At 41.2% G+C, this 25,941-nt stretch overlaps 1 protein-coding gene across 1 annotated transcript in view; it reads left to right on the top strand.

Annotated features, from left to right (window-relative positions):
• The first annotated feature begins 755 nt into the window (after window positions 1-755).
• DENND1A (DENN domain containing 1A) overlaps window positions 756-25,941 on the top strand; it is a 343,291-nt gene continuing 318,105 nt past the window's right edge. The window contains exons 1-3 of the mRNA XM_026657267.2: window positions 756-810; window positions 1,473-1,515; window positions 21,354-21,424. Coding sequence (XP_026513052.1) covers window positions 1,487-1,515; window positions 21,354-21,424 — 100 coding nt within the window. The 5' untranslated portion in view covers window positions 756-810; window positions 1,473-1,486. The remainder of the gene's footprint in view (window positions 811-1,472; window positions 1,516-21,353; window positions 21,425-25,941) is intronic.

Below are 25,941 nucleotides of genomic sequence, written 5' to 3'. Positions count from 1 at the left end.
CAGCCCCTATTTATGTTGTGTTATGGAGGGACTCAACCATATTTACAAGACATTTGTGGGCCTGGCTCCTTTTTGTGGGGTATTTCAGGGAGTGTTCAGGTCCCGTTTACAGGCTGTTTGGGGGTCCCAGCCAATGTTTACAAGGTGTGCTAGAAGAGGAACCCAGCTTCTGTTTATGGGATGCTCTAGGGCAGTGTTTCTCAAAGACTGGTCTGTGAACCTGCTCCAGTCCCTGAGATTTCCCTGGCAACAGTTTAGGAAGGCTGCAAGCCAGTCCCTGGTATCACGAAGGTTGAGAAACTGCTCTAGGGGAGGGTCTCTGCCTGGAGCCGAGAGGTGGTGGTCCTGACCCCGTCTATGGAGTATGGGGAGGTAGGTCCGGTTATGAGGTGTCTTGCAGGGAGTATCCCGGTCCCTCTTTATGAGTGTCTTTGGCAGGACGCTCTGAGGGGGCCGCCCCCTGTTTAAGTGTGTGTGTGGGGGGGCAGGTTCCTCTTTCCCCTCAGGAAACGTTGAATGCGGTTGAACGATGTGCACGCGCTTGCTCTGCGTTGCTATGACAACCCAGGGCGCGGCGGCGGCGAGCCAGGAAGCCAAGTCCTCGCGCTGCCCTTTCGGGCCGGGCCGAGGCCGTACTACAGCTCCCAGCAGCCTTTGCGCCGCGCTGTGACTCTGCCTGGGCGACCCTGGCGCTGGCTGGGATGGAGTGAGTCTGAGGGGCAGGCGGAGGAGAGAGCACAGCCCACCGAGCCCCTCCACCCCCGCCCCGGGCCCATGCGGCCCCCCCGAGACCATGGGATCCAGGATCAAGTGAGTGCCCGGGAGAGCCCCTCCGCCCAGCTGCTGGGTCTCTCAAGGGAGGGCAGGGCAGGGGAGAATGGGGGAGCCCCTCAGCCCAGCCTGCAGGCCCCAGGAGAGGGGAGAGGAGGGCAAAGGGGGGAAGCCTCCTTGCCCAGCTCGCAGGCCCGAGGGGAGGGGAGGGCAGGGCAAAGGGGGGAAGCCCCCCTGCCCCGCCTGCAGGCCCCCGGAGAGGGGAGCTTCCTCCATCCCCAACATCCCCTTTGTCCCCTGCCTGAAGGATGGCCCCCTCCCTGCCGGGCTCACAATGGTGGGTGTGTAGGGCCGGACACTGAGGACGGTGTCCCTTGTGTGCATCATTGGGGGAGAAATCTGTCTGTTTGCAGGCCTGGGGGACAGGGCTGTCTGAGGCGGGGATGCTCTCAGGGGGCAACCCTCGCTGTTCAGGTGCTAGGGATGAAGGGGGTAGCTGGTGATAAGAGGCCTCTATCTTCCCTGCTTAGGATGGGTGTCTCTAGTCAAGGCTAGAGGAAAGGATTGAGCCCTCAGCCAGCAGGCCTAGAAAATGAGGCGTGAGTATGGATGAAGGGGGGGGGGGGGCTTTAAGGGAAGGGGGGATAGAGGTTGTGGGGAGTACTGGGTTGAAACTGCTGCTATCTCTCCTCTGCATACAGCAGATTCCATTAAGATGGGGGCCCTGCCAGAGGTGCTAACTGGGTAAGCCTTATTTTCATATCCAGGGCTGTCAGATTAAAACAACTAAGAACGTGAATAAATTGAGATTTTTAGAAAAGCTAAGATCATAAATATCTGAGAAGCAGATTTGTGCATGAGAAACCTGTTCTCATCCAGAGGGTGCTGACATGTTTGTGTACAATAATATTGGTGAATGGGGCTGATCAGGTGGCTCTGTTCTTACTTTACAGAGCACTCTGGGTGATTGCTGTTCCTCTCTCAGGGCACTTTCCTGTTCGGTTGCTTAGAGTTCTAATTTGTCACCCCTCTTGTTTAGCATGTGCAAACATCAGGTAGCAGCTACAAACTGGTCAGCTATTTTTGATCTATGGACAGCTAGGAGGTTGTGCCCATTCTTGTGACTACATATTGTAATTTTCATCCGTGTCTCTGTCACCTCAAGATTAGGTACTGCAATACGTTCTACATAGGATTGCATGTTAAATCTATTCAGAAACTTCAGCTGGTACAGAGTTTGGTGACTCGGTTAAATGATGTTTCCTTCTGCATGCATATTGAACCTGTGCTCTACAAGCCTCTCTGACTGCCCATTGATTTCTGGGTTGATTTTAAGATTTTGTTTTTGATTTATAATGGGTTAGCACCTACTTGTCTAAAGGAAATATTGTTAGATTTGCAGTAAGCACAGGTGTCTGAACTGCAACCCCACTGATATGAGAGAAGGGTGGGTAACAGCGCATTCTGTTAAGACCCCATGGCCTTTGGGACTCTCAAACTTGAGTTGTTGCTTTCCCACTTGGTCTGTCAGTCTTCAAGGTGTGCTGCAAGGCCCAATTCTCCCTCATCCATAAGGAGATGTAGGTGAGGGGTAGGCTTGGGTATTGATGGTATAGTACTCTCGGGAAATTTTCTGGGGAGGTTAATATTTAGCTAATGTTGTTGCTGGATGAATTGATTTGATGTTGGGGTAATTGAGAGGTCTCTTTTACTGTATTTTACAAAAATTGTCAAGGGTGCCCAAATAAAATAAGGACAAACTTTAAAAATGGTCTTAAAATGAATGCAGAATGAAGGAATCTCCATCCAAATGCGTGAGATAGGTCTGCTTGCTTCATAGCCTGCCGTAAGTCACCCAAAGATTTTCTTATAAACATACTCTCTGAAGTAGCTTTCACCTTTTGCATTGCTAGAGAAAATAAAACTTGTTAATCAGCCAACATCAATTTTTGTTTCTGCACAGTTTTGCAAGTCCTCTTTTTGTTTAGGTTCCCACATATTTATTACCAGTTCTCTGCAGAAAAATGAAAAAATTGAATTAAGACATGAAACCCATATTAAATCTCTTTGAAGAAGTGCATAGCACATTTGAAATTATTATACATAATTTCATCAAATAACGTCATGGTTCGATTCACTTTGGTTAATTTAACTAGCAGTTAAATTTTTTGAAAAATGTTAACTTTAAGTTAATTGAAGTGCTTACAAATTGCTACCATCCTTCAAAAGTGTTCAGCTTCTTTTTTTGAAAATCTAAAGTAGTCCCAACTCCTACCTCAATTTCTTTTTCTTCTCTTTCCCTGCCCATTCCCCACCCCCCCATCTCCTTCCCAGTAGATCTTTCCTCACAAAGGAAAACAGATTAGTTGTTTATTAAATTAGTTGGAATGTTTGCAGACAATTTTCGATGGGTGTCTTAATTTTTTGAAACGCAAAATTTCTCTGTCAGGATCTCTGTTTTGTTTGAGTTGTGAGCATCTCTTTTAAAAGCATTTTATGTGTCAGGAGGATGTAATTGAAGATACTTTTCCTGCAAGGAAACAGCCAGTGATGTACTCATTTCTTTTCTAGGATCTGAAATTAACTAAACAAAGAAGAAAATTAATTGATTGTGTCAGATGGCAGTTTTGGATTTCCTGCCCACATGTGCAGTATTGCTTTAGGAAAATGGTGAGGATTTTTAGGCTTTGGTTTGGATAGTTCTTGATTGTGAAGTGCAAAAGGATGTAAGGTAGTTCTTTTGTGTTTACTACCAGTTAGACGTTAAAACTTGTATGTTCAGACTTATAGTGCTAAATAATTGGCTTTCTATATAAAGTTCAATAGAAAGTGTGGGATTTGGGTGAAAGAGGAGCATATTAAATATAGCTAGAGTAATGATGTGTTGTACTTCAATAACACAGGAGCAGACAGTTTGCACGAAATATTGTGTAATTTTTGTGTAACCGGTGGATAGAGTAAGGAGGAATGTAGAGGAGATCAATAAATGTTCAATGGGCTGTAAGCTAGCAGGAATGTTGTTCAGCAAGAAACAGAATTGGTTCCCGAACCATGCAGAAACAAGGCATTTAGGAAACAGTTACTTTACTAAATAAAATGAACTTGCACTAGAGTTATTTTTTGTCTGACCTGAAAATTCCAGGACATAAAGTTGGTAGAGCGGCTAGAAGCAATAGGAAGTAATATGGGACACTGTAGGTGTGCAGATGCAAAATGTTCTACAATGGCAAAAGGCAGTGCTGAGTGAGATGAAAGACTAAAAGAGAAACTGAAGTCTAACTAGTTCCATATCCTGTTGATATACCTCAAAATATGTATGCAGGTAAGAGAACCTTTTTAAAGAGAATCAGTTCAGGGGTTTGAAGTGCTTTGACCTTGACCCGGATACTAAATTGCAGAATCATCATGGCAGGTGGCCTCTTAGTAAGCAGCTTTCTTTTACATCAGGGGTTCTCAAACTGGGGGTTGTGAGCTGCCAGCCTCCACCCAAACCCCGCTTTGCCTCCAGCATTTATAATGATGTTAAATATATTAAAAAGTGTTTTTAATTTATAAGGGGGCCGCACTCAGAGGCTTGCAGTGTGAAAGGGGTCATCAGTACAAAAGTTTGAGAACCACTGTTTCCCATGTTGATGGGAACCAATGACGTGGACTGTTATGAATGTAGAGATTGGAGGTTTACATCTGTTAATTCAAATAAAAATTTGTGATAAAGTACAGTACTGTATCATGATATTTGAAACATGATGTCCTGATGGAATTGTTACTTTTCAGCATAAATGATTGAACTGTAAAGAGGGTGACTTGATGAACATTTGGAGAAAATTAATTGGAATCAACTGTTGTCCAAATATGTCCTCTAGAAAAGTAACTTATGTGCAACAGGATACAATAATGGCAATTAACTGTGAAAGTGCCAACAACTAATGCCTTCAGAAGTAAAAGCACGGGAGAGGGTGTGATAAATGGAATTAAGCTGAATTAGACTTTTTGTGAAAACTGGCCTTAAATAACTCAGAACATTTAATTTAACAGTCAAAGATTCTTAATGCTTTGCTTTAGAACTATTTTTGGTTATCAAGAATTTTAGAAGTTAGTGAAATTGCTTAAAATGGATTTTAGTGGATCTTGGAGCCAAAATTTGTTACCTGAGTGAGTGTCATAGATAGGAATGCTAATTAAAAATAAATGAAAATGCAGTGGTGTACTACAAGTAAACAGTCAATAATTTGTGTGCACCTCTGATCATGTGGCACTAAGAAGCCAATTATTAATAGTAGTATTTGGCACTTACATAGCTCGTGTCATCAGTATTAACTTATCTTCATGACCCCTTGGTTTAGGTAACTAAGTACTATTCCTATTTTACAGAAGGGGCAACTGAAGTGTAGAGGTTAAATGAGTTGTGGCAGGCTCCAGAGGGCGTCAGTATCAGATCTTAATAATCTTCTCTCCTTTTCAAAGTTAAAATGTTCCTTCCCAGTAAGAGCTTGGGTGCACTGAAGTTGCCATAAGGACATGTTGACTATAAGAATTTATAATAGTTGTGGAATGTTAGAGTTCTGGACTAAGAATTTTGATCATATCCTTGAATTACAATTGTTCAGTGTAATTCATGATAAAATAAATGAATTAAAGTTGATCTAAATTTTCCAGAACAAGTGATTTAATATCCATAATTGTTAGTCTAAAGATTTTTTCTTAGTTGTTTTGGTTGTTGCAGTTAAGATTGGGTAATAAAGGCCAACGGAATGTTACAAGGCCTTTAATATCTGGCTAAAGACACAGGAGATCAAATTTGAACACATGCTTTATCAGAGAGACAAAGTGGGTGAGGTAATATCTTCTATTGGACCAATTTTTGTTGGTGAGAGAGACAAGCACTTGAGCTTTCAGTCATTTTGTATCTGCTTTTACAAAATAAGAAAGTTATTCAATTCCTAAACCAAATATGTCATGGGAGGTGAAGCAGGAGGTATAGATGTAACAACCTATTGTATTAAAAGGATATATGGAAGTGGGGGTACGGGGGATGGCTCAGATGAGATGCATCCAATGGTGCTGCAGTAAGTGATAAAAGCTGCTGAAGCATTGACAAATACTTATCCGTCTTTCTTAGTTCAGGAGAAATTTTCTGAGGACCGCAATGTGGTTAGTATAATATAATTTAAATAAAGGTCCAGAGACTTAGCAGGAAATTACACTGCAATTTGACAGTGGTTGTGGTGACAATGTGTGTGTGGAAGAGGAAGATGTAATCAAGACATTTATAAATTGGGTTGTTTTCAAACTCCCATTTACATAGGGGGGGAGAGAGGTTGGTCCAAGAGGAGAAGGAGATGATGAGAAATGTAAGTGGGGCAAAACCGTATAAAGCAAGCAGTTGGCCAAACCTTTTGATATGCATGCTGTATGGTGGGGATGTGCAATATCCAGGGGACAAATCAACCTCAGGATGCAGGGATTCCCATGAGGGTCTTATCCCTGGACTTTGCTTCTGTATCAGCCTTTGAGTAGGAGGTGTCTGATAAATTTGAAGCCCCCATCCCCACCCCAGCCTCCTCTTGCTGCTGTAAGGAAGAAGGAGCTTTTCTCTATCCCACTCAGTCTCTTGTGTTCTGTGAGGGTGGATGGAGGGTCTCCACTACTTTACCCTTAACTAGTTGCCTGCAAGTTGCTGTGCTGAGGGTGAGATTCTTCCTTACCCTTCCCCAGCATCTGCTGTTTGAGACAGTTGTAACTCCAGTGCCTCTCCTACAACTCCTAGCTTTCCTTAGTACCAGCAGAGTGAAATTGCTCAGTTTTTTGTCATTATTACTTTTGCCTTCACGGTTCCAAATAACAATGATGAAAAATGCTCATTTTTTCACTCTGTTGCGGCTTGCTTATCTGCTGACTTTGGATGGCAGCTTGATATCAGCTTGTACTCAGCTCATGTTTGGAAGAGTGCCTTCATAACTGTAAGGGCTAGAAATGTAATTTTAAAAAAGTTGAAGGCTTAGGTTCTGCAGAAGCTTTTGGGAAAGAGTCCTACTTGCTACAGGCATGTGGGTTTCCCAAGCTCTGATCATAATGAAAATGCAAAAAATTGTAATCATACATTTGTCTGTTGGCAGGGGCGAGAAGGATTTAATGCCACCAGGCAAATGGATGAGTACAATTTTTCAAGGCTGTTCTATGCTTTACATTACTTTAAAAATTTACAATTCTGTTGTTGAGATATTTAAAAATAAAATAGTTTGCTTGCTGGGTTGCAAACAACGTTGGAAGTCTTCCCTTTTGGCTGGATAGCAGTAATTGGCAAACACGGATTCTAGAGTCCTGCAGGTGTCCAACAGCAAAGCAAAAAAAGTTAATGTCAAACTCCACTGAACACAAAACAAATCAATATTTTTTTATTTCTAAAACATCTTTCATCAAGGATTTTAAAGCACCTTGCAATTATATTTACAATTATCTCCTTATGGAAAGAATCAATGTAAGCTGGTACTATGCCTATTTCATACATGGGTAAAGCATGTATTTAGACGCAAGGTGATTTGTTCAAGGTCATCACCAGTAAGTGATATGGCCAGGAGCAGAACCCGGGAGTCCTAACCTCTCAGTTCCCTGCTCATAACTAATAGACCAGTAAATATGGTAGACTATGCAGCATGAAAATAACATTACTTTTTACCTGGGCATGCACTTCAGTTTTATTTTAGATAAATATACAGTAATGAGGCATTGAGTGAAGAATTACAAAGAGGAAGTATCTGCAAAATGATCAGTAGCTGCAGCAAACTGACATGAAAGGGATTTGAAAGTTGCCAAAAATCCTGTAAGCTTTCAGTCCATGTATAGCTGCAGGAAAGAAGGCAAACTGGATGTCTGGTTTCCTTGATCTGGAAATATACTATAAATAAATAAAAGGAGGTGGTAGTACTGATAAAATACTGGTTAGGCTTCATGCAGAGCATTTCATACAGTGGTGCAGGTCACTCTGTGCTGGAATGAATGTAGTTATTCTGAAAGGGGTTTAGTGTAAAGCAGCCTGAATGCTACCAAGTCTCAGCAGATTTTACTAATAAGGAATGTTTTACTCTCATTACTGGAGTTGTTACTCCTTTGAAAAGAGGAAAGTTATCCACATATCATTGTCATGTCCATCCTAAACTGTTGCATAGCATTGCTTTGTGCTGTAAAATCCATGTTGCATTCTATTCCAGAGGTGACTGCATTTCAAATGATGTGTGAAAAGATTCCTATATATGTAATTTTGTAATTCGCTTTGAGACCATTAACATGAAGAGCACTACACAAATGAGGCCTCCTAATATCATTCTAGACCAGTGGTTCCCAAACTGGGGTTCATGAAATGTTACAGGGGGTTCTTGGGGGAAAAAATCCCTAATAGCGGACAGAGCTATCCCTGGGGACCCCGGCACGGGGCCAGCAGCCCGGAGCCCCTGGACTTCCAAGACCTAAGCAGATCAAAGCAAGCATATCTATCACACTGAGGAGATTTAAACTTCAAGACTCCTTATAAGAAATGGAGGAGGAGATTTTTTGCTGTTTTTAAAATTAAATAGGCAGCTAGTATTGTTTTTAAAATTATTATGAAGACAAGTTTAAGCTTTGTTGTAACATGCGTTGTTTGCCTGGACTGCTGAAGACCTGAATGCTTGTGTAGGAGGAGCTCTTTGAGTTGGCTTCTTAAATACCTTCATGCTGTTTCACATCTGATACTCCTTGATGAAACCTAGGAGCCTTGTCTTATAACAGGTTTATTCAAAGTGATACAAGCTACGAAAGTGAGATCTTGGAAGAGTGTTGCCGTTTTCATAATGTAATAATACTGTAATGATTAATAATAATAGTGTGTAATAAGCATATCATAAAAACAAATTTTATATTTCCAGGATAACTGCTTTTATAATTTATACTCAGGTAAAGGAGAAAATCCCTGGAAATGTTCATTTTTAGGAGGGGGTCGCGAGACTTGACATTTTAGTGAAAGGGGTTCACAGGTTGTTAAAATTTGGGAACGACCGTTCTAGATCAGTGGTTTTCAACCTGTGGTCTGCGGATCCTTGGGGGTCCACAGACTACATATATTTAAGATTTCCAAAAGGGTCCGCACCTCCATTCGCAAATGAAAAAAGGTTGAAAACCACTGTTCTCGACAGAAAACACCAGGCAGTATAAAGGAAATGCATATATTGGTAAAAAGTTAAATTTCTATATTTCACTTGACTTTAAAGTCTGTGGCTGTACTTTCCAAGGAGCCCAAGGGAATTAGGCATCCAAATCCTGTTGAATTTCAATTGGAGTTGGATGCCTAACTGTATTAGGCTTCTTTGAAAATTCCATTTTTAGATTAAATAGACTATTTCCCAGTGTTATCTATCATGTACAGTAGTGTCTAAGGCCAACCCAGAATGGGCCCCCCATTGTGCTAGGCACTGTACAAACACAAAGTAGCAGATCGTCCTCGCCCTGAAGAATTTATTATCTAAATGGCCAAGACAGTTGCAGGTTTGGAGAAGGGGTATAACACAAACAGAGTGAACAATGTGATAGCAGCAAACATCATGTTAGTTCCACATTTTTTGTTTTGCGTTTGTGGCTTTGTTTATGTGTGTTTGTACTTAAGGAGGGGATAAGCTAAATGGAAAGAAAAGGGAAGAAGGATGGGGCATAGGAGAAGGGGGACAAGAGGCATGTGTGGAGTGAAGATGAACTCGAGAGGGAGGGAGAGAATTGGACCAAATAACCAATCAGCACAGGGTAGAGACAGTCCAATAAACACTGTAGGAAGTTCTCTATGGGTACATCTACACCGAAAAAACCCAACCAACCAAACAAAAAAATCCCCCAAAACAAAAACCAGTGGCAGTGAATCTCAGAGCCTGGGTCAACTGACTTGAGTTTGTGGGCTCATGCTGCAGGGCTAAAAATAGTCAAGTAGATATTTGGGCTCTGGCTGGAGTCTCGGCTTTGAGACCCCTGGGTCTCTGAGTATGGGCTTCAGCCCAATTGGGAGTTTTTAGCCCCATAGTGTGAGCCTGAGTCGGTTGATGCGGGGTTGGAGACTTGCTGCTGTGGGTCTCCTTATGCAGTGTAGACACACCCTGAATGTCCAGAGAGTCCTTGTTTCTGCTTCTACCAGGTGGAGTCTCTGCATGGCTTCTTTCTGCACTTTTACCCCAAGGCCTCATTGTGGGGGTGGAGGAGGTGAGGCACCACCTGGGTCTTACTGCCCCCAGAGTAAAGGTGGTCTCTTCCCTGCACATTTTTGGGTCCAGGGGTCTGCGAGGGGAAGGTGTGGCCCTGGCTGGCTCCTTTCTGACAGGAGTCTCTCTGACTGGCTCCTCTCTGTAGTTTTTCCCCAAGGCCACATGGCCGGGAGGAGGGAAGGCATTTATGTGCTCTTGAGCTACCTGTCCTAACGTTTATTTTTATCTGTAGAAAAAATGTGATACCAGTAAGCAACCTAATAGAATTCAAATAATGATCTTAAATAACTTCCAGAGTCCAGAAAAATTTGTATACTTTCTAAATTTCTAACTTCAGTGGGAAGAATCTCATCTGGTTTTGTTTTGCATAAATCTTCATTTGCAATTGGCATAGCTCAAAATTTTGCCTTTAAAAGGTACATAAATACATTATTTTAAAGATAAACTTAATTTTCTCTTGGAGTGAGTTGTCTCGAGAATAGCTCCTTTCCTGTATGAAATTTCTTTTAATCAAATCTTAACGCCCATCCTTACAAAACATCAGAGCATGTTAATATGGGTGTTACAAGACTCTACTTTTCTAAAATATACTGCAGTACCTTCTTCAAACTGAACAGTAGTCAAAGTAAATGAACCAAATGAGTTTTGTGATGCTGTGTCCTTGATATTTCTAATCATATTTATGTTCTTCCTTGCTAATTAGTAAAGTTTTGTAATCAATCTTGGTTCTCCCAATACTTAGTACAACTATTGAAGTTCTGTATTCTTGATCTGGCAAACTTTCTGATTACTAAAAGCATGGATAGAGTCTGGACTCAATGAGCACCTGGCATCAGATGAATGTAGTTTTAAACAATAAGTGATGCACAGTAATGTCTGCCAAATGTGCATATAGCATGCTTACATTATATTTGTTAAGTTCCTCTGTGAACTGTGTGAAGTCTTGGAAGCACTTGTTCCCTTAATTCCACAAAAAGTTATAAAATGTTCAGCAAGTCCCAACAATGATTTCATTCTCCTGCTGAGGTGTTAGCTTGTTGAGGGTTAGAATGCACTCTTTGATACTAACTTTCTGACTTGGCAAAACTACTTTAATTTCACTGTTCACAGAAATAAATGGAGGCTTGTCATGGAATATTAAAAAGTAAAATTTAATGCTGCTTTGTCTGAACGTATCAATGTATAGTACTTATTTGCCAGCTGTGTAAAGCAATTTTTTCACCAAAAGACTTAAACCTACCCCTTAAAATAGCAAAAACTCTGTTGGTATTATATTATAAAATTTCAAATATTTTTTACAGTTACAGTATAAACTTTAATTAAGGAAACATGCTAAAAATAAAGGTAGGAATAAGCAAGGTAAGATAAGACTGCAGCAGTATATGTCAAAGGGGAATGAAGTATTACAATGTGAAACGGATAATGGAATCTCATACTGTTGTTCATCCTACATCCTCAGCCTATTCTGTAGCTAACAATCTTTTCATTTGGAGCATACTCTAACAGAGACCCCTAGTTGCAATAGTCATGCATTTTTTTTTTTTTTTTTTTTTTTTTTTTTTTTTTTTTTTTTTTTTTTTATTTATTTTTTTTTTCTTTTTTTTTTTTTTTTTTTTTTTTTTTTTTTTGTGGCAAATATTTATACTCCCTTGTCAGCTTTAAATTTCTCATAACTTATTAATATAGATAAAAAAAGAAGGTGGCTACTAAATGGAATCAATCTGGGACTAATAGCATGTTGCATTTAAGAAAACTGAATTCTGAACAGTGCTGTCAGTACCAAAAGGCACTATAAGATCGTAAATACAGTGCCCAGCAGAACTGTAAATATAGCACAATTGCAGTCCATTTTTGATACTGGTTTGGTTTTTTTTATTATTTTTTATTAATTTTCATAAAGAAACAAATACAAGAAAGGTAAACATTTTACAGCTTGTATATGTTACCAAATACTGCACATTTCACAGGATATTGAATAAAATTATGTGACTTTACAACTTGTCAAAGCTGCAAGACCAGACAATACAAAATCGGACAATATTACACAGACATAACGTGCTAGAGTGGAGGTAACAATAATGCTAATCAAAAGACATACACAAATAGGCAAAAATATAGGCGAGGGTTGGGGAGCATCACAAGGGAGGGGAAAAAGAGGAGAAGTCAGCTGGAGTGGAAGTCTGTCATTATTTGAGTGAAGCAATCTTTATCCAAATGTATCAAGAGATGGGGACCAATTTCTTTGATTTAATAAAATTGTTCTCTATTTTGATAAGCTATTTTTTTCTTTTGCTGGTAACTTAGACAGGTCTGAATACCATTGCTTTATTCTGGACATAAGCCCTACTCCTCCATTTTTGTAAAATCATGTACTTGATAATCCTTGGGGTCCTCAAGAACTAAAGTCTTTGTGGTGGATTAAACTCAGCATAGTAGGTACATAACCTAGGATGTAATTTTCAGCTGAGGTTTGGTTGCTGAAGCTCAGCACTGTTTTCACTCGTGTCCACCTCTCTCCATAGCTGCTTGGCTGCTGGACAGTCCCATAGCATATGCATCAGAGTTCTTTCTTTGTTACAGTGCCAACAAACATCAGAGGACAGGGCCCCCTCTGCACAACCTCTCTGGCGTCCAGTGCATTTAAAATAGAAACTTTTGCAGTATATCAGGCGTAGCCTGAGATCCACAGAAGCATTTTTAACATTCCATAATGTGCTGTCATTGGGGTTCTTTTAAGGGCTGTGATAACTCCCCTTCCCATGCTTTCACAAAGAATTCCAGACCAATAGAGTTCCTCTTCATTAATAAAGCATCTTGGCCTCAAAGGACTCCTGTGGCTAGCAACATTGTACTCAGCTACCGTAAGGACAGTATGGATCCCTGAAATATGGCGTGAGGCAATGGTAATTGCCATTCGAAAGCCTGGAAAGCCTCCTGATGAAGCGAGAAGCTATAGGCCAATTTCTCTACTATGTACGACCTATAAACTTCTTGAACATATCCTCCTCAAAAGAATATGCCCTTTTATTGAGCCAATTATCCCTGTTGAATAGGCAGGTTTACGGCCAAAATGTAGTTGTTGTGACCAAGTTCTGGCACTCACAACTCACATTGAGGCTGGCTATCAAAAAACCCCCTAAAGACTGGCACAGTATTTGTTGACCTGTCATCTGCGTATGATACTGTATGGATTAAGGGCCTGATGCTGAAACTTGCTAAAATTATACCTTGCTACCAAACACTTCACCTGCTGTGGACCATGCTGAGTAACAGATGCCTGCGGGTGTACCTGGGTCATGAGACCAGCTCACCCCATATCATAAACAACAGGCTACCACAAGGCTCTGTACTTGCACCAGTCTTTTTAAATATTTACATAAGTGACATATCTCCAACTAAATTAAGAAAATTTGGATATGCAGATGATCCTGCCATGACAATCCACGCATCAAACCTCCATGACATTGAGAAAGCGTTAACTGAGGACCTCCAAAATATGGAACAATATTTTCGGAAATGGAGGCTCAAACCAAACCCTGGAAAAAGAGTAGTAAGTGCATTTCATCTTGATAATAGGAGTGCCAATAACACAGTGAAAGTAGCTTTCTGTGGTAAAAATGTGCAACACGATTACGCTCCAACATATCTCGGAATGAAACTCGACCGCACCCTCTCCTTCCATGATCATCTTGAAAAGGTAGCTGCAAAGATAAAAACGAGAGCCAACATAATCCAGAAACTAGCAGGTACAACCTGGGGTGCACCAGCATCAGTGCTGCGAACATCTACAATAGCACTTGTATATTCAGTAGCTGAATATTGTGCACCAGTATGGAGCAGGTGCAGCCACACACGACTTGTGAATACCCTGTCCTGTCTAACATCGTTCCCCTGCCGATACACCGAACTGCTGCAACATTCTGTGAACCTCAGTGAATCCAGGAAAACAGATGCCTTCCTATTCACCAAGATCTTGACAATACCTCTCTGCCCCCCCCCCTCCCCCCATGTCATAAGTCCCGCAAGCCTTTCTGGGAACTTTTGTTTAGCCTCATGCAATCAGGCTGTGTTCAGAAGGAGGCTTGGAAAGCAGATTGGGCTAAACAAGACTTAAACCTTGTGCCAGATCCCACACAGAAGGTTCCTAGGTTTGGCTTGGTCAACTCTGAACTGAATTTGAACCAACCAGGGTAGATGCGAATATCTAATGCGTAGGGCCCTACTAAATTCACAGCCATGAAAAATGCATCATGGATCGTGAAATCTGGTCTCCCCCGTGACATTTGGTCTTTTGTGTGCTTTTACCCTATACTTTACAGATTTCATGGGGGAGACCAGTGTTTCTCAAATTGGGGGTCCTGACCCAAAAGGGAGTTGCAGGGGGATGGTGTCACAAGGTTATTTTAAGGGGGTTGCAGTATTGACACCCTTAATTGTGTGTTGTCTTCAGAGCTGGGCGGCCAGAGAGTGGCAGCCGTTGACCGAGGGCTCAGCTCTGCAGTCAGCAGTGCAAAAGTAAGGGTTGCAATACCATACCATGTCATCCTTACTTCTGCACTGCTGCTGGCGGTGGTTCTGCCTTCAGACCTGGGCTCCCGGACAGTAGCCACTACTCTCCAGCTGCCCAGCTCTGAAGGCAGGGCCACCGCCAGCAGCAGTGCAGAAGTAATGGTAGCAGTACTACAACCCCCCAGCCCCCCACAATAACCTTGCGACCCCGCCCCCCCCCAACTCCTCCTTTTTGGGTCAGGACCCTCACAATTACAACACCATGAAATTTCAGATTTAAATAGCTGATATCATGAAATTGACCAAAATGGACCATGAATTTGGTAGGGCCCAACTAATGCATAAATGGAAAATCAAGGACTCCCCAGCAGTGTTCCTGCTAACTTTTTCCATCCATGTCCAGAATGAATTTTGTTATGTGCACCATATCGAGGTAATGTGCAAATGTGCGCCACCAGTAGAAACAATAAACCTGGATATAATATATATTTTTAAGATGTTACCATAGGAATAATTACTCCAGCCAGGACAGGTTAGGCATTTTAGAACTTAAGCATAAGAGAGAAATAAAAATTATGAAATGCATAGACCAATCAAAAAATTAAAACAACACACTTTGAAAGAAGTATCAAGTAACAACAATAATAATACAAATATGTGTTGGGAGGTAAGTATGAACGACTGTGTGTGTGTGTGTGTGTGTGTGTGTGTGTGTGAGAGAGAGAGAGACAAGCACTGCCCCTTTTAGTATGCTGCTCTTTTAAGTAGATCGGCACTCCAGCAGTCTGAAGCCTGCTTGTTCAGACACAGCAACAACTGCCAGCAAGCTACCTCCATCCTGTCCCCTTTAGTGTCTCCCCTCCCACTCTGTGGAGATGGGTACAGGGGTGGGGGGAGGGGGACACCCTGACATGAGTGCCTCCTTCCTGCTCTGAACAGCAAGCAGGAGGCTCCTGGAAGCAGCTGGCCAGGGGTTCCAAGGCAGAGGGCAGGAGCAGCCTGGAAGTGGGGCGGGGGGGGAAGGACACCTGAAGTGCACGACACTTGATAGGCTGCTGGGTGGCTTCCGGCCGTGCAGCTTAGAGGGAACTTAGCTCCCTGGTGTGCGAGTGTGGCTCCCTACGACAGACCATCGAACATATCACTACCTACTGCCTAATTTATAAATATGAAGGAGGCATTACTGCAACATTTCCAAGGTTCCCAGTAGCTCTGAAGACTCTGGCAGTCATATGGCATCTGGTCCAAACTGATATGTTAGTAAGTGTTTAAGTTGTAAGTACTGCCACTCCAATGAGGGTGACAGGTCTCTCTCATTGGTTTAGTATTAGAAAAGAGAGAGAGCCCTCATCCTTGACTAGTTGGGAAATCTGTATGATGTCCTTTTTCAACTAGTTCTTCCAAATTATATTTTTTTCCCTTCAATTTGCAAGTCTGGGTTACCCCAGAGAGGTGTTTTGCATGATGGTGAGGATGAAATTGGTATGCCTTAACTAGGATGGCCCAGACCCTTTGTGCAGTCACCACTGTAGGCACTTTATTTTTCTCAATAGGACAAAAAGAGGAACTGAGGATCTGCAGGGGGGATTGGATGCATTGTTATCTGTTTGATTCCCACCCTTGTGGGTATAAGGGTGTTAGCTTGTTGGAACCAGTGACATCTGTGATATGATAAAAGCACAATAACAACTTTGTAGGTCTGGGAACCCAAATCCCCCCTTGGCTATAAGGGAGCTGGAGTTTTTTAAGTGATAGTTGTGGGCGTTGACCCGTCCCTCCAGTCTCTAATAATATTATTAAATTTTCTAAAATAAGACAGAGGGATATATACAGATAGGCCGCTTAAATATAGAGGAGCCTGAGCAGAATATTCATTTTTTATCGTTTAATTTTTTCCCATAGGCTCAGGTAGAGAGGATGCCACCTATTTGTTTCACTAGTTATTTGAAAGAGTACAGGATCTAAATTTATCTTCACTAGTTTGTTAATGTTCTTGGTACTTTTATACCTAGGTACTTAATTGCGTTAGTTTGCCTATGGAGATTCTATTGCAAAAAAGCCCCACTATATGACAATTGGGAGATTTCGAGTAGTTCTGATTTTTCCCTGTTTACTTTGTAACCAAATATTGCTCTGAATTTTTGAATTAGTGATAGGAGGCCTGGAATAGTGGTTTCTGGTTTAGATATGTACAGAAGGGCGTCATCTGCATATAACATCAATTTATGCTCCATGGAACCAAGTTGTATGTCTTGAATATCTGGATGAGCCCAGGTAGCTATTGTCAGGGGCCCAAGAACCAAATAAAAAAGTAGTGCAGTCAGTGGGCACCCTTGAGTGGTACCCCAGAAGAGACTGAAAGTGTCTAAGGTCACATGGTTGGTTGTGATATGAGAGGTTGGTTGAGAATATAATGATTGTATTCAGGAACTAAATAGGAGTCCAAATCCAAATTTTTGTAGAGTATAAAAGATATTTCTCCAGTCTGCTCTATCAAAAGCCTTTTCTGCATCTAAGGCTAATATGGGTCAGGGTCATCTTATTTCACTGCTATAATACCAGTAAGTTGTCATGACAGCCTCTGACAAACCCGACTTGATTTGGGTGTATGATAGAACCTAAAACCTTCTCCAGTCTCATCTCTGGAACTTTTGCCAATAAATTGATGTCACTATTAATAAGTGAAATTGGAACATAATGTGGCCTAAGTTCCCTTTAAGCTGCGTGGCCATGCAGCAGCCTATTAAGTGCAGGTGCTCAGGGCTGCGGCGGGGAGAGATGGTACTTCCCCAGCCCCGGACCTGCCACGGCCGGGGGAGAGGCGCCCCTTCCCCAGCCCCAGCCCAGGACCTGCCGTGGCCAGGGGAGAGATGCCCCTCCCCCATTCGCAGCTGGGACGGGCTGGGTATGGGGAAGAGGCGCCCTGGCCCCAATACAGCTCGGCAAAGCTGCCGCGGCGGGGAGAGGCGGCGGGGAGAGGCGCCTCTCCTCCCCCAGCCCAGGTGCTGCTGAGGGGGAGTTCTCTCTCCCAGCTGTAGTCTCAGGGCAGCCTGCACCCCAAACCCCTCATCCCTGGCCCCACTCCAGAGCCCTCTGCCCCAGCTCTGAGCCCCTTCCCACACTTAGAACACCTCGGCCCCATCCCTGCCACGTGACTTTTGTTATGTGCATCAATATCAATATGTGCATCACACATCACTTCCATATTGGTGCACATAAGAAAATTCATTCCGCACATGTGTGGGAAAAATTAGAGGGAACGCTGATTATGTGGCATCTTTTCCTGGTTTAGGAATAACTGATATTAGGGCTTCCCTCATTGTAGAGGGAAGGTTGTCCTCTAGGAGTGACTCGTTACACTTTTAAGCATCTTGTCAGACAGAAGATCAAGGAAGTAGCGAAGCCATCTGGCCTGGGGGCTTTCCGCACTTGCATGTTCTTAATCACCTCAGTTAACTCATCCTCCGTTAGGGGTGTGTCACGGTTTCTGTGCTAGGCTGCAGTAATTTGCGGTATGTAATATTTTTGAAAAATTGATTCAAAGCATCTGTGGAGGGGTGTTGTACATATGTTTATAGAAATTAAAGAATGCTTTATTATTAGGTTTAGTTGATGTTCATAATTTACCATGTTTATATAATCATAGGACTGGAAGGACCTTGAGAGGTCATCTAGTCCTGTCCCCTGCACTCATGGCAGGACTAAGTATTATCTAGACCATCCCTGACAGGAGTTTGTCCAACCTGCTCTTAAAAATCTCCAATGAAGGAGATTCTACAACCTCCCTAGGCAATTTATTCCAGTGCTTAACCACCCTGACAGGAAGTTTTTCCTAATGTCCAACAGAAACCTCCCTTGCTGCAATTTAAGCCCATTGCTTCTTGTCGTATCCTCAGAAGTTAAGAAGAACAATTCTTCTCCCTCCTCCTTGTAACAACCTTTTATGTACTTGGAAACGGTTATCATGTCCCCTCTCAGTCGTCTCTTTTTCAGACTAAACAAACCCAATTTTTTCAATCTTCCCTCATAGGTCATGTTTTCTAGATCTTTAATCATTTTTGTTGCTCTTATCATGGATGGCCATGTCTTTTGTCTTAGGTGGTATGCCAGCAACTTGCCAGCTCTTTGACCCAATTCCCAGAAGTCCTGCCTGAGTCAAAATAGGATGAATTCAGACTGTGCCGAGTGCAGCTTGTTAAATGAATATCTACGATTCATCAGATTGCAGCAAATCTGGAAATGGGGCTGTGGCATAAGACAAATCAAGCTCTTTTAGTTTTTTCTAAATGGCTATCATATTTTCTCCATGATCTCTCTTCTTGGCAGATGCAAAACTTATAAATCTACTCCTCAAATAGTCCTTGAGTGTCTCCTACAATAGCTGCTAGAAGATGTTGAGGGTTCGTTTGCCTCCAGTAGCAGGCCAATTTATTTCTCCCCTATAATTCTGAAATGGAATGTCATAGAAATGAAAAATGAAACCTCCATCTACATGGCTGTTTATCACCTGGGTTGTTGCTATTTTATAGGGACATGATCTGAGACAGCAGTTTTATTAATGGAAGAGTCAATTACAGAATTAACCAAGTCTCTGGAGATCAAAAAGAAATCTGTACGAGAATAGGACCCATTTGGCAGAGAAAAGTAGTCCTTACCCAATACAGCATTTTTGCCAGAAAGTCCATAAGAAAAGTTTTTGTTCACTCAAGCTCTATGGGATAGTATTTACTTTGGTAATTGAATAGATATGGAGTACAGACCATGATGCTACCACCTTAATTGGGTCAAAACAATCACTGGAGTTGCTAAAGGAAGTTAAGTTCAGGAAAGTAATTTTAAAAATTGTACCTTTTAATTCCTTTTGCAGTACTTGTTACTGTATTTGCCTGCTCCCTGTGACATCTATTTTCAGTGCTGTGGGCAGGGAGTTGGTCATTTTACTTGCAGTAGTTTTTATAGAAGATGTATGCCAGGTATGTTTTATGTCATATCCGGTTAGTTTTTTATTGTTATCAATGAGAAGTTAAGACTTTGGGAAATTGCAGGTGTCCATTTCCTAGAACTCATGTTTAGATGCGTAATGGGATTTGGCTGTCATTCGATAGCAGCACCATTAACCCCAGGCCTTTACTTCACATGTTTTTGGCAGCTCTCTCAATTTTTCACACTTTTCAGTCCTTTAGGGTTAAAACCTTGCCTGTTAATAAATTCTCTTAGCAATGTATTAAGACAGCAAACAAAATAGGAAGATTCTCTGCCCAGTCTGTAGCACATCAGCATTTAAACTCCAATTAAACTAATCAAATCTATGGAATTGAAATGGAGAACAAAACAGTCTTCAGATGATAAGGTTCTCCCTTACCCCTCTGGACCTAGTGCAAGTAGGAACTATTTTAAATACTATTATTAAATGAAGACCCTCTCCGACTCTATGCCAAGGTTCTAGTTTGACATTACCAATTCACTGTTTACTAATCAGACTGCAGCTGTAGTTGTTCATTGGACAGAGAGACTGTTATGTTCACCCTTTACAGTTTTTTCCAGTTGGAGAAAGAACTTTGGGTGGTTTTTTTTATACATATTTTCTTCTCTCTTTACCAGCATATGGATACTTTCTCCCTCATTTTCCCCTTGTTTTGATTTGCTTTTTCAATTTAAAAAAAGGATAATTGTTCTCTCCAGTTATGTTCTACTTATAACTCTTTTTGAAATACTAAAAGATACACTTAGCTAAATTGAAAATAGAATTAGCAAATTAGCAAATAGTTATGATAATTAAACAGTACCTCCATTGATAGGTGCAGGAAGGCAAGGCAAGTCCATTGGCAACAGAGATCATTAAACGGGAATTTGAATTATTGCTCTTATCTCTTTAAAAACCTTTGTAATTAACTGTCTGTACTGTACTGAATGTGACTCTTTCCTTTAGATGTTTTCTGAGATGTCTGCACAAAATGACCTTAGTTCCCCCCACCTTGAATTCTGCTTTTTCTGCTGACTGAATAGGTACCATGAGGTTGAAACCGAAGGCCACAGTGTCAGAATGTGAATTTAGGTTACTTCTCCCAATTCCCTCAGTGTAACGCTCTGCTTTCAGTTTAGTTAAGTGAAAAAGGTGTTTGGTTTTCTTTTCTGTAAAATGGATGAATAAGCAGAATTTGCAGTTAATTGCTTTTGTACATCTCTACCTGATAATCAAGTTGACTACTTATGACCCAGAACTGGAGTGCTACAATCCAAGTAAATAAGCAGAGCTCTCTGCAATGTTATCTTAAAATGCATAGAGTTTTATCTTTTTCTCCTTTTCCACTAAAGTATAATCCCTTCAGGTTGGCAGACATGGGATCTCTTTAATACCTACAGTTGTGGACTAGTTATATATTAAGACTGGGGTTTAGTAGGCACATAATTCCAGTAGGCTAATTCCTATTGATTTTCGATGGGAGTTAGTTGCTTAACTTCCTTAGGCACCTTTTGAAAACACCACTTTAAAATAATGGTTGAATCCAATACCACCTTTGTGTGTAAGGCGGAAAGATGTGATCTGATTGACATCTTAAGATACATTATTCATTTGATTATATAAAACAGCAGAGTAAATCAAGCCCAATATGATCTGTTTTTTGCTTTTATAAATACTGTGTGAAACAATAAAATACAGGTACTGACCACTATGGGAACCTGGGTACTGGGAGAGGGACCATTGATCAGATCTGGCATGGCAAATTTTACATTTGTGAAGTCACCATTGTTAATGTCTGTGTGCACTTGAAAAGCTTTTTTCCCCCAAGGCTGTTGTTCAACTCCATATTCTGAAAGTGTTGTTAATGTGTGTAATGTATCATTCTGTTTCAGACAAAACCCGGAAACAACATTTGAAGTGTATGTTGAAGTGACCTGTCCAGGGACAAGCAGCATTGGAGCAGGTACTATTTTGCATTTGAATTCTACTTATTTTTTATGTAAAACTTTTCAGAGATCATATAATATAATCTACAGTAGTGATGCAATCACTAAAATGTTTTCTAAAAACTTAAGGGAGCATGTTACTACGGTATACAGTTTTAGTCTTTGATTTTACAGATTGAATCCTCTAAAACTTTAAGAACAGGATTAGGAGTTAGGAAATCCTGAGTTCTAATCCTGCCTTTTACTCACTTCATGGTCTTTGGCAAGTCATTTAACTTCTCTGCCTCGGTTTGCCTCATAAACTGGGGATAACGTTTACTTCACAGGGATGTTGTGAAGATTAAAATGGCACCATCAATGTAAACATCAAATTAGGAACATCTTTTATCTGCTGTTGTTACAAGTAATACTTAAGCAGAAACTGAAGGTTTTACAGACCTTCTGGATAGCATTTCCCACAAGGCAGCTTTCTCCTTCCTCTTGTTAATACACTGGCCAAGTCTACTCTCTTCCTTCTTGCAACATTTTCCCTTCAAAGAAGTAATAAGACCTAGAAAATAGTTGTAAAATGGTTTGATTGTGACTTTTCATTATCAAATGTTACTTCATGTCCAAATAGTCCAGGCAGTTTTTTCCACACAGTATTCTTCAGGCAAAAATGTTTCATATGAGTATTTCAGAAAAATGCCATAATCACCAAAAACACAGACGTAGATATAGTTAGATGATTTAACTATTTTTTCTTAAACTTAAGAAAGATTGACAGCAGGCAGGGAAAGCCAAGGTTGAAATGCTTAATTTTGGAACTAGTTCATAGCACTCTGTTTATGAAGTCATTCTCTGGTGGGCCATCTGATAAGTGATGTGAAAAGGAGAGATGTCAAAATCAGGCTACTCTGATTGGTCAACGCTTCCTGGAGTAACATCTCCTTGAGGTCCTTCCTGGAGTGAGCTGACATGAGCAAACACGTAGCCTGTTGGAGTATGATGAGCCTGAAGGTGGCTGGGATTTTTAGGACAGTACCAATAGGAAGCCACTCATCTCCAGTTACCACCAATTAACAAATACCAAATTATGAATTATAATCCATGAAGACCAAATAGCTTTCTTTTTTTCTTTCTACTGCCATTTATTTGTCCTGTCCAAAAGAGTTTAAGTAGAGTACAGTGTTGGTGTGTCCTACTGCTGTATAATCCACTATCTCTGCCATTTGACATAAGTGCAAGGATTCCATTTTATAACTTGTTCCTGCACTTCTGATCTGTTTTTCCAGTGTCAGAAAATATGAACAAATTTAACCGTAAACGTTATATTGTACAGTACTAGTGTCTGGGTATAATCTTCTCTTTGAAGTTTGTTTGCATCCCCCTGGAGGGATTAATTTCCTGCTGTGGGAAGGTGGGTTAAAAAACGCTGCAACTACTTTACTGTTTTTTAATTGGAGGATTTAGTATGCACTTTGTTCTATAAACAAAGTGATTCTGTGGGAGTTGAATTTTGGTTTTTGTTTCGTAGAGTGATATGTTTGCACCAGCAAAATCTTCAGAAATTGTTCTTTTCTTAAGTGATTGTTAATCCCCCCCCCCTTTTTTTTTAATGTGGCACTAATCTGCTACCAGATATCTTTAAAAATAGTTTTAAAGTGATTCATATCGAATCAGAAATTTCTAAATGCAGACACCATCACTTAAAAGATTTTTTTACCCTTTTCCAGACAAGTTCTTGACATGTTTATCCATTCTAGTACATGTTTAATCCATGATGGGTTTTTTTTAGTGGTTTTAATGCTAAGTGAAACAGAAATCATAGAATATTAGGGTTGGAAGAGACCTCAGGAGGTCATCTAGTCCTACCCCCTGCTCAAAGCAGGACTAATCCTCAGACAGATTTTTACCCCAGTTCCCTAAATGGCCCCCTCAAGGATCGAACTCACAACCCTGGGTTTAGCAGGCCAATGCTCAAACCACTGAGCTATGTATATACATGTTTTATTGCAATAAAGAATGACTGGAAAGGCACACTAAACAGCTAGAAACAGCTGCTGTGGATTTCTGTTTACAATCTAAGTGTGTATAAAGTGCAAAAAGCACAGTTTATCAGGGATGTGTAATCAAATATATTTTTCCCCCTAATGGGGCTGAAATCATCTGATGATTTTGGGACAAATTTCTTTGATGTTCTGTGTCTTGCATGATAAAGCTACTGACCAGTCTTTTGTAATAGACATAATTTTTATGTAACTTCATCTGTTTTTTGCTGGTATGGATTTGAGAAAATGCTGCAGAGTTTTAAAGCCACTGATATGTTATACTGAAAGCGTGTCTGCTTGTGGGGTGGTGAAAGCAGCCTCCATTTTGCTGAAGGTACTGATCCAAAAGTTTACAAGGTGAGATATTTCTTGCCATGTGTAAAATGTTAAATGAATTTTAAAATAAAGCTTTTAATTACAATTGGTTTGTCCTAGCTCAGTGGTTCTCAACCAGGGGTATGTGTACCCCTGGGGGTACTCAGAGGTCTTCCAGAGGGTACATCAACTCATGTAGAGATTTGACTAATTTTATAACAGGCTTAAAAAGCACTAGCGAAGTTAGTACAAACTAAAATTGCATACAGACAATGACTTGTTTATACTGCTCTATGTACTACACACTGAAGCGTAAGTACAGTATTTATATTCCAATTGATTTATTTGATAATTATATGGTAAAAATGAGTGTTACTGAAAAATTGCTTAATGTGTTGTAACACTTGTATTTTTATGCCTGATTGTGTAAGCAAGTAGTTTTTAAGTGAGGTGAAACTTGGGGGTACACAAGACATATCAGACTCCTGAAAGGGGTACAGTAGTCTGGAAAGGTTGAGAGCCACTGATCTAGAACACAAAATCAGATTATGAAAGTTTATGGGTACTAATACAGTAAAGGCCTTTTTGTCTAGAAATAAAAGCATTGAAATTTTGTGAAAACCTAAGAGAGTAAGTGTGTTAATTTCTTTACAGTTGTTGTTTTCCACTCAAAATAATCTAAAATTGAGTGATATACTATCTCCTGTGTTTTGCTTAAAGCTGATTTTTAGGATTTAATTTTTTACTTCAAAATAAGTCTACTCATATTACAAAAAAATCTGTTCTATTGTGCTTTCATGTCTGTTACTTGGGAACTTCTTTTAAAGTAGCTAAGTGTATACAATTAACTACTAAAATTCTGATTGTTCCATATAGCCTAGGCAGAAACCTCTGTTTTTTTTTTTATATTGGAACACTTGTTACAACCATCTTCAAAGATATATAAATGTACTGGTTTTAGCTCAGATGCTTGTAAACACTGATCATAATTATAAAGGCATTTATCATGTACTTTGACATATATTATATTTTGGTTTGCATGGGAGAGAATATGTATGTTTATTTTATCTCCTCTAATAAAAACAAAAGTACTACCAGTCTTTTTAGTAGTGCACTGAAATTTAGTTGAGATGATTGCTTACATTAGATGAAAGGCTATTATGGCATGAAAGAATATAATAACTCTGCAGAATATGTTGCTTTAGACCTAGAGTACCACATTTCGGAAGGGTGCAGTAGCTCTGAGAGGACTCCCACTGCATGAAGGAACCATTTGGCCTGAAGTTTCTGTGCTCCAGGATTTCTTCCCCAGAAATTATAGGTTGAGGGAGAAGGATGGCTGACCAGAAGATGAGTTCTCTGCTGTGCAAGGTGGAGGAAGAAAAAATTTCACCAAATACAGTGAAGTAGACAAAGAAAGCAGCTATTATCGTAGTGCCTGGGAACCCTAGTAATGGATCAGAATCTCATTGTGCCAGGGTTCTGTTCAAACAGAACAAAAAGACTGTCCCTGCCCCAAAGAGCTTACAACCTAAGTATAGAACAAGAGATAGATGAATACAGAAAGATGGGGGGGGTTAGGGTGGCCAGGTGCCCGGTTTTTGACCGGAACACTCGGTTGAAAAGGGGACTGGACACACACACTCCGGTTACCGCAGGCGGGAAGGCACTGGGTCATCACCGGCGTGAGCCTCTACTCAGCCAAGGCCACCTCCTACTTGTGTCGAGCTGCAGCCCCGGCAAAGCAGGCGAGTCCTTCCTGACCCAGGCAGGGGAATGGGAGGGGAAAAGCAGCGAGCAACCGAGTGGGGGAGAACCAAAGAGGAGTGGATGGGGACAGGTAGGGTTACCATATTTCAGCAAGCAAAAAAGAGGACGGGAGGAGCCCCGCCCCTGCCCCTTCCACTCCTTCCCACTTCCCACCCCCCTCAGAACCCCCAACCCTCCCCCTGCTCCTTGTTCCCTGACTGCCCCCTCCTGAGACCCTCCCCCCATCCTAACTGGCCCCCTAGGACCCTACCTGTCCCCTGACTGCCCCAACCCTTATCCACACCCCCACCCCCTGACAGCCCCCCCCAGAACTCCAGACCCATCTAAACCCCTCTGCTTCCTGTCCCCTAACTGCTCCGATCCCTCTCCCCACCCCTGCCCCCTGCCAGCCCCCCCAGAACTCCCAAACACCCCCCCCC

Source organism: Terrapene carolina, unplaced genomic scaffold (assembly GCF_002925995.2).
Source record: "Terrapene carolina triunguis isolate 2854851 unplaced genomic scaffold, T_m_triunguis-2.0 Scaffold238, whole genome shotgun sequence".
Taxonomy (NCBI): Eukaryota; Metazoa; Chordata; order Testudines; family Emydidae; genus Terrapene; species Terrapene triunguis.
The sequence above is the reverse complement of the archived record's forward strand: the minus strand, read 5'-3'. Positions and strand labels throughout refer to the sequence as shown.